Raw genomic sequence first — 9,129 nt, 5'->3', positions numbered from 1 at the left:
TTTCTAAATACTTTTAAGTTTCATATTAAAATCATTTTTTTCGCTATAACTAGATATTATCTATTTTTATATATTTTAATATCGCACTTTAAGATGAAAATTATTATAAAAATAACTAAATCAGAACAACATTTATCAAATCTATAATTTATAATTTATGACTTCTCAACTTTAAAAGAAAAGAAGTTAAAATAATTGCAGTTAATTATGTAGAAACTCTATGGGCCGCACTACATATATTGGCCGTATTATGAAGCCAATAAACTGACCAAATACCACAGCGGCTGTCGTAAATCTTCGCACTTGCGGCTGCTCCTTGCCTGTGGAATTGGAATGCGTGTTTAAAGTGTTGATAGATTTATGGCGCCAAATAAAATACATAAGCTCAAATAAAAGTATAAAATTGTATCTTAAAGCGAAACACTGTTGATCGTATGCCATAAAATGTCTTAAGTTAAGCTGAAGTGGCGGCTGCAATTAAGCCTGGCTTAATGCAGCAGAACTCTGCGTCATGTTTATCAGTTTAGCAACAACTCCAAGCACGTGCAGAGCACAATTATAATTTTTATTTTGATAATTACTCGATTTTTAGAGTATAAAACCGCTTCACGCACGCCACATTCCCGGACGGTGTGGGCTTATCAAAAGAGTTTACTCATCCGCAGATAAAATCTAAAGTTTGTTTGTTGTACAAACGCGATTAAGTGGATAAGTGCCTCGATAATTGCCATGAAATGATAGCTATAATAAATTGTATTTGATATTCCACATTTAATTTTATTAAAGTAATTAAATTAAATCTGCTTGAACAGTGTAAAATTTATTGAAAAATATTAGGTAAAAATAAAATTTATTAATCCAATCAATTTGTATCTTTATTTTCGTATGGCATTTGCACCATTTAGCCTAATTTATGCCTGCACAAATTGACATAATGAAAACACAGAATTGAGTGAAGGCACACAGCAAAAGGCAAATTTAATGCAAAACTCTTATGAAGGATTGCGCAGCTTGCACTGCAAATGCGTCAATCACAGCCTCACGCACTTAAAGATTGAATATTTCATTGTATGCAATCTGCTGTGGAAATTCACTTACGGGCTCAGATACGATTTGGACACAGTCCAGGCAATTGGCCAAATTGATCTTGTGCTTAGGTAGTAAATCTTTGTTGAGTCGCCAAAGACATGTCGCAGGATTAAGCAATCAATTGTTGCTCAAGTGCATTTGTTGTTGCATCAGCAACTCACAATTTGATAATTTATTGCAAGCATTAATTTTAATGCAATTTTTTGATACCATTTAGCTTTAGATGGATTGTGTGTTAATGTGTTAGAAAATATTGTTAATTGACACATTAATGTTTATTGCTTTCATCAATTGTTATATTAATATTATTATTGATTTATTTGTAATGATATTATCCAAATATTCCTACATTATCAGATTTGTGGTAGAGATTCAACAAGCGATAGTTGGAGTATGAAGACTTTTAGGCAAATCATATATCCGGTGAGTTGATAACGTTCAAGAAGTACAAACCGCACTTTAACATATGTTAGGAGTGAAGAAGACATTCAGGTAGTAGAGGCGTTTGACCTAGAGCTTCAAACCGTTTGTTTTTAATCTTTACCCTCTCTTTTCCTGATACACCACGAATAAGTGTCTAAAATACTTCTAATCATTATTGTCTGCACTCACTTGGGAGATCCATTGAAACAAGTGTTCAATTGAAATGTGATAATGAATTAATTACTCAGCTGATTTTATGGAGGCATAATTTAAAATCCAACATATCTTCCATATAAGATATATATTGCAATTTTTTTATGGGAGTGCAATTCTGAATTAGTGTGAGCCTTCAAAAAGTCAAACCACTTTAGTGCTCTATTTTTGATATACTATTGCACACACCTATTCTCAAGTCCTTATGCATATTTTCATTCCCGATATACTATGGCATTTTTAGCATCCATCACTTAGATTACACTTATGTATTTCACATTATCTTTCTATTTACTTACAGATCATTTAATTTTATTTTCGTTGAACTTTGATTGTTTCGTTTTATAATGAATATAGCCCTCGCTTTATTTTCAGTTTAAAATATCTTCGTGTTTGGGAGCCCTGAACTTTATTAAATTCTTTTTTCTTTTCACAAAGTTTTTGAAATAACATACATATACATATACATATTTTCGTTGCACTAGATGGCATATAACTTTCCGATAATTTTAATGTTAAATATTCTATATAAATATGCAATATCAAGACAGTTTTTTGACTAAAAAATAGCTTTTGCTTTTTTTATTATAAAATATATTCGCACTACTCCTTACCATTGAAAGTCCAGAACCCTATTAAATTTTTTCTTTTTTTCATACATTTTTCGAAATAATTCCTACATATACATTGTTTTTACTGTTTATTGCTTTATAAAAAAATGTGCTTTATACATAATCGTCGATATAGAGGGCATCCATTTTTCGATATTTAAAAAAAAAATTTAATATAGGATAGTTAGTTCTTTAATGAGTTCGCCCTATATACCTTATATGAATCAAAATCACATCAATGACATCACACAAGTCTTGTACTGTTCTACGAGTATAAATCTATCTCAGCGTCGATCTAGATGACGTACAATTTTTCGAGGTTTTAATTAGAAATTAATAAAGAAAAGTTGGTTGTCTAACTAGTAAGATGATTATGTTTTAGAAATTGAATTGAATTTCTCTTTAGCTGCGTTAGTTGGTTGGTTGCAGTGGCAGGCTATTAGATAACTTCCATGTACCTCAATTAGCGATTTTCGCCATTATGCTACCACATTCCTCGCAAGAACCCTAGTATAGAAGAGTAGAGACTAAATCCATTCCGCCGAATTTAGGTAATTTAGGTGTTTTATCTGCACCCTTAAGCAGTCTGATAGACTATCAAAGAAGTATTTTCCTAAGAACCTATATCTTCTGGACACTAAGGCCGGCATTCACAGAGAAAATGTATTATTGTTTCTTTCTTCTGCGGGTTTCCACAATTTCTACTGCGTACATTAGTTGACATAAATTTTTTTCAGTAACATCAATTTGAAATTTAAAATAAATAAAACTTAATATTAAGTTTATGTCAATTACTTGTGAGAACAAGCTAGTGGGGTTTAAGTCAGTTATATACTTTTCAAAATTATTGCAATTTTCTGTTTTAATGTCACAGATTCATTTTAACTTGTTAAACGCAAGTTGACTTAGACAAAACCAAACCCACTTAATGTTTTAAACTTAAACTAACCCAATTATGGAGGCATTTTGCCATTTACTCAAACGTACAAGCAACTTAATCTTTGTCAAATTCTCTAATCAGATTTGAAATATTCACCAAATTTGCATTTAATTTTGTTGTCCAAGTCCAAGTCTAAAAATATGCCATAAAGCCACTGCGTAAGGCAAGCGTCTACTTGAGGCTGAGGCACCCGTACCCTCGCACCCATACGAGTACAACTCGCAACAGAAAAGTAATTATTTATTTACGATATTTGCACTACATTCGCGTTCCGTGCGAGACCCAGACGACCTGACCAATAATTTGCGCCACGGATTTGTTCATGTCGCTCGTACTTTATGAGCTTGTTTTTGGTGTGTTTTTGTGATTGTTTGCCTTGTAAGCTTTGTGTGACTTCATTTAAAATATTTTGTTTATTTTGAAATATTTGCAGTGACTTTTCGCCTGTGGTTGTTGTCTTACTTGCTGTTGTAGCGCTTACTAATCCTTGTACTCGCAATAGTTGGAGTTGTTGTAGATGTTTTTGTTGTCGCTGTTGTACTTGTCGCTGTTTTAAGTTATTATGCAAAGGTGACATAGTTGGTGGCTAAGAGTCAAGCACAGTCTGTCGCATTATCCGATCCGATCCGTTCCGATCCGATCCGATGCTATTGCAGCAATACAAGCTCTTGGATTGGTTGCTTTTGTGTGTTTGTTTTTGTGTGTTTTAGGTTCGAAACTTAGTACAGCACAGCGCCAAGCGCTATCAAATTTTATATCAACATTTTTTTTATTGCAATTAAAATCATGTTTTCTGCGCATGCGCAACATACCAACGCCAAACTTTTATTTGTAATCTTTTTTTTCTCATTTTTCCTTGTATTTTGTTACTTTTAATACAATTTAAACACAATTGCCAAAGGGGCCAATGTAAGCGCTTGCGTTTCTGCGTCTCTGCGTTTCTCCGTTTCTAACATACGCAAATGACACAAGCGCTTTTAAGGACACACACGTTCTGCTCCGATACTACGCGCTTTAGCCTTGTGTTCTATGTTGTTAACATTTGGTCGGCCATAAAAGGCGAACGCAATTTGCAGCTTAAATGGTGCCACATCAGTATTTGCTGCTACTTGCAATCGCTAGCAACTCACCAACAACTCCCCAGCAAATCGCCAGCAAGTCACTAGCAAATCGCTAGCAATTGTATTTCATTTTCGATAAGTTAACTGACTGACCTCAGCTTATATCTTGCGTTGCACTCATTGTACTAGACGCTGGACGGTCGACGGTCGACGCTCGACGCTCGTACCCGTTGAATAAAAATATTTGACATTAAGCAAATATTTAAATTGCTAATTTTTCAATTTAACAAATTGTTTTGTGCTGCGTTCTGGGTTTCGCAGTGCTGTTGCGAAATTTATATCAGATATCACAGAAAAAATAACTCAAAATTATACAAAAAGTGTCCCAAGGTATCACTTGCAATGTAAATAATTAAATATGGCAAAATTAATATTTCTCGTTTAATTGACGCCTACACATAAAAAATGCATGCGAAGAGAAAACCAATCCGGTTACGGGTTATTTTTAAATGAAAATATTATTAAAAATGTATTTATGATTGACATTTAAAACTGTCGTGCATAAATAAAAAATCAAAAGTTCAACTTTTAATTAATATAAAAATACTAATATGTCACGAACATCATGCGATGGCTCACTTACTTTTATGAAACATGCAGTTTATTTATCCTGTAGGGATAAAAAGTATATATTATACAAGCAAGATAAATTATAGACCCTTACCAAGTGGCAGTTACTTTGCCAAAGTAATGTGCCAAAAATTAGAGTTTAATTTTAATATTAGCCATATTTTTAGAAAGGTCACCAATAACCTTAAGTAGTTGGTAAGCTTTTGATTTACAAATATTTTATGGAGTCGATACTGGTAATATTGATTTATACTTCTTGAACAGTAATTATAAGGCAAAGCAGTAGGTTACTAATACCCTTAAGAATCAGGAACGTCTTGGTAATACTGATTTTCACTTCATAAAATAAAGGTAGAAGAACAAGAAATAGAATGAGCCGATACTCTCAAATACCTAGGCATAACCTTTGATAACAAGCACTCCTGGAAAGCACATTTCAAGTCCAAACGAGCTCAAGCTGCCCGAATATTACACTCCCTTCACCCGCTCATCAGCAGCAAAAAGTTCAACGTAGAGAATAGAGTTAGCATATTTAAGTAGATTATTAAACTAGGACTACTCTATGACAGTATTGCGTTTTGCCAAGCGCCAAACACAACTTTAAAAATTCTTCAAAGAGGGCAAAATATTGCCTTAAGAAAACTGGTTAACGCATGGTACGTAAGAGGAGCGGATATCCACAGAGATCTGAGAGTCGATTCAGTCGAAAAATACATTAAAGATCGTGCTCTGAAACTGTTCAAATAATTGACAGTCACAATAATCCAACTCTCAGCATCCTAAAAATACAGCGTAATTTCATAAACACAGGGAGATACAAAGACATCAGATCCATCATATTATAAAGCTCCGTATTTAGTTATTCTTAGTGTGACTTAAAACTGTCCACAGATAAAATAGAGTAAAGGTGCTGATTCACCAACTCAGACATCTGAATATCAATAATAAACGTTATAAGGTAGTACCGATAGGAACTATATCGCATTATCTTAAAAAAGAGACATATCGGAGACATAATTAAAACTTCATATAATGAATGCATGATAGCTTCATTTCAAATGAAGACACATCTTTTAAATCATTCATAACCTTACTAAAAACTAATAGTTATTAGATTAAATATATACTCCGGATTTAGATTCCCAGTTCAACAAAGTGCTTCAAAGTTATATCACAATAAATCCAAATTAAAAACCTCTTGTTATAAGCTTACAATTGCAGATGGGTTTAAGGAATCTCAATCTAAAATGCTACTAGCCTCGTTAAAATTAACACCACACAATGACAAAGAAGATGACTAAAAGTTTCATCTCCATTAAGTTAGAAGCGATATCCTATCAAATCGGTCAGAACCACCTTGAGGAAATTATCAGATAGAACAGTCATGTATCATAATTTAATCATCAGATTCATATTTTACAAGTGATTCTAAGTGATAGAGTATTATTCAGATCAACCATAAAATTATTGAAGCTGAAAATTGATAGATTAAATATATATTCTGATTTGGCTTCGCAACGAAGCCCAAGCAGCACTAATTTCAATAACTCAACTTGAAATCAACTTTAAATAATTAAATTTTTATCAACTTATTCTATTTTATAGAGTTCTATACATAATTAAATCAAACCAACTTCAAATTTCTGTTTTCATTATTACGATTAAATTGATGTCAAAAAAAAAACTTAACCAATTGACCAGGAGTTGAAGTACTGTATTCACATCTAGAAATATTTTTAAGACAAAAAAATTTATATCATTTTATAGAAGGAGGCACCTTTTTCAACACTATATCTCTAGCATTAGCATTGGTCAGATTCTTGCCTTTATAAATGCCTCTGACTGATTGTAGCTTGACCTTCTCTCTACTACCCACTATTACGAGGTTTTGTGGATTCAAAACGGCTTTTTTAGCTAAATGAGGATGACTCGTTTCTCCCTCAACCACAACTAACAAACTAACTATAGAATTTCTAGTTTGAGCATATATACTAATGATTCTAAAATACATAGCGGTACAGGTAGTAGTGTTTTTTCAAGGGCTCTGAACAATTCAATTTGTTTTAGAATTTTAAGAAAAGATTTATTTATCGAGTTGAAATGTATTCATTCTATCAGACAGTGAAGCTATTTTAAAGTCATTGAATTCAGTCCAATATATTTCTAAGACGTTTTTCGATGCAATTCAACAATTTTCTTCTCTGGGTTCCCGGTCACAGCAATAATATTGGCTATTACAAGGTAAATAATCCGGCAAGAGGGTATGTCTCAGGTACTCATTGGTGACAACGAAAAGATCTAAGAAAGTTAGCCAGGTTTTATTAAGAAAAAGTCTAGTAATATAATTGAAATGTACAGTAAGTATAGCAGTCTTGTGATAGATTTATTGTCGAGTCATAGTCATTTGAGTAATCATATTAGAAAATTTAGTCTCACATTTAATGATACCTATCGCAGTTGTGGGGAGAACGAATGATGATGTATTTCTGTTTTTCTAATGCAGACTCAACGTTGAATAATATTGCTAGATATTTGCGTTCAAGAGGATTTTAGTCAGGTGCAACATCTAACTTTTAAGATCGTTTTAGGCTTCTGACTTCTTATATGATAGCATAGTTGGAAAATTTTATTGTAAAAGTTTACGATGGGCTATAAGTTTATATACTTTTTATTTAAAACAAAATATGTTGAGCTTGTGGGGAGGACGAATGAGGATGTATTTCTGTTTTTCTAACGCAGACTCAACGTTGAATAATAATGCTAGAGATTTACGTTCAAGAGGATTTTAGTCAGGTGCAACATCTAACTTTTAAGATCGTTTTAGGCTTCTGACTTCTTATATGATAGCATAGTTGGAAAATTTTATTGTAAAAGTTTACGATGGGCTATAAGTTTATATACTTTTTATTTAAAACAAAATATGTTGAGCTTATGTATTTATAAATTTTTATCTAAATTTATTAACAAATTTAATGTTACGACCATCTTCGATGTTCATCAAGAGGAACTATTTACGACAACTATAATATACCTACATGAAAATAAAAATTCACTAATACACACACATAATACAATTTAACACATTAATAGAATGAATGAATATAGCATACCTGTGTCAATAACTTCAACCAGAAGCCCTAAGTGAAACTCTATGTAGTATCGCCGGTACAACCTGACCTAACAGTTTCAATACCATAAAAACCATTCTTTCTGTTTAAATATAAAATCTAAACTTTAATTTAAACATTACTCTGACCCTACTGGAAGAACATGTCTAAAATCCTCTCAATATGGCTAACCAAAATTGCTCATTCTCTGCACACTGGAGTATCAGTTTTAAATTAATATTTTAATGTTTTATCAGGCAAAATGCAAATTCCATCTGAGCCTAAAAAAGCAACGTTTTAAATAACAGCAACAACTGTTACAATAGCAACAACATGAGCAACATAACAAATCACAGCTCATTAAGGCATCAGACGCAGTTCCTTCAGCCGAATTCATGTTTTGATGGTGTCTTTTTTTCGCTTTGCTGTAAATTAAAACTTATTTTATTGTATGGCACATATATGAAAGCATTCATGTGTACGCTTACGGAACTGCCATTGCATCCAACTATCCGTATGGACACGCAATCATTCGAAGTCATCATAAAAAACCTGGAAACGCAAGCAAAATCCCACAAGGCACACGAATCACACACAGTTTAAAAGCCCGGACAGCCAACGACCAGGGAACACACACAAAATTCTCTAAACATGATATTGCACATAAGCACTGTTAATGATGAAGATGCCAGCGTCCATGATGTCCATGATGACGATGATGAAGAAGTATCTGATACTGATTATGGTAAAAATAATGATAATAATAATTGTGATGATGATGATGATGAGAGAGAGCGCTTAACTAACCATAAGCCAGTGCCCACCTGTTAACCCTTGATATTAACCCCAACCGTATAATCAACAATTTCAAACCATTATCCTCGATATTTCTGTGCAATCAACATTTAATATTGCGTACAGACACACTTACACAAATGGAGGAACAACAGTTTTATGAATTTTCAGGCAGATACAGATACAGAGATACAAAACAGCAAAATTGCGGTTTAAATGTTTTGTCAATTTGGCTGCTTTAACTGCGTATAGTATTGCGA

The 9,129-nt window shown here is 32.9% G+C and overlaps 1 protein-coding gene across 1 annotated transcript in view; it reads right to left on the bottom strand.

Moving 5' to 3' along the window:
• Nucleotides 1–3,853, bottom strand: part of LOC119676698 (amino acid transporter AVT1C-like) — a 6,937-nt gene extending 3,084 nt beyond the window's left edge. Inside the window, exon 1 of the mRNA XM_038087954.1 lies at nt 3,739–3,853. Coding sequence (XP_037943882.1) covers nt 3,739–3,853 — 115 coding nt within the window. The remainder of the gene's footprint in view (nt 1–3,738) is intronic.
• Nucleotides 3,854–9,129: the final 5,276 nt, after the last annotated feature.

This window comes from Teleopsis dalmanni, chromosome 2 (assembly GCF_002237135.1).
Source record: "Teleopsis dalmanni isolate 2A chromosome 2, ASM223713v2, whole genome shotgun sequence".
Classification (NCBI taxonomy): Eukaryota; Metazoa; Arthropoda; class Insecta; order Diptera; family Diopsidae; genus Teleopsis; species Teleopsis dalmanni.
The sequence above is the reverse complement of the archived record's forward strand: the minus strand, read 5'-3'. Positions and strand labels throughout refer to the sequence as shown.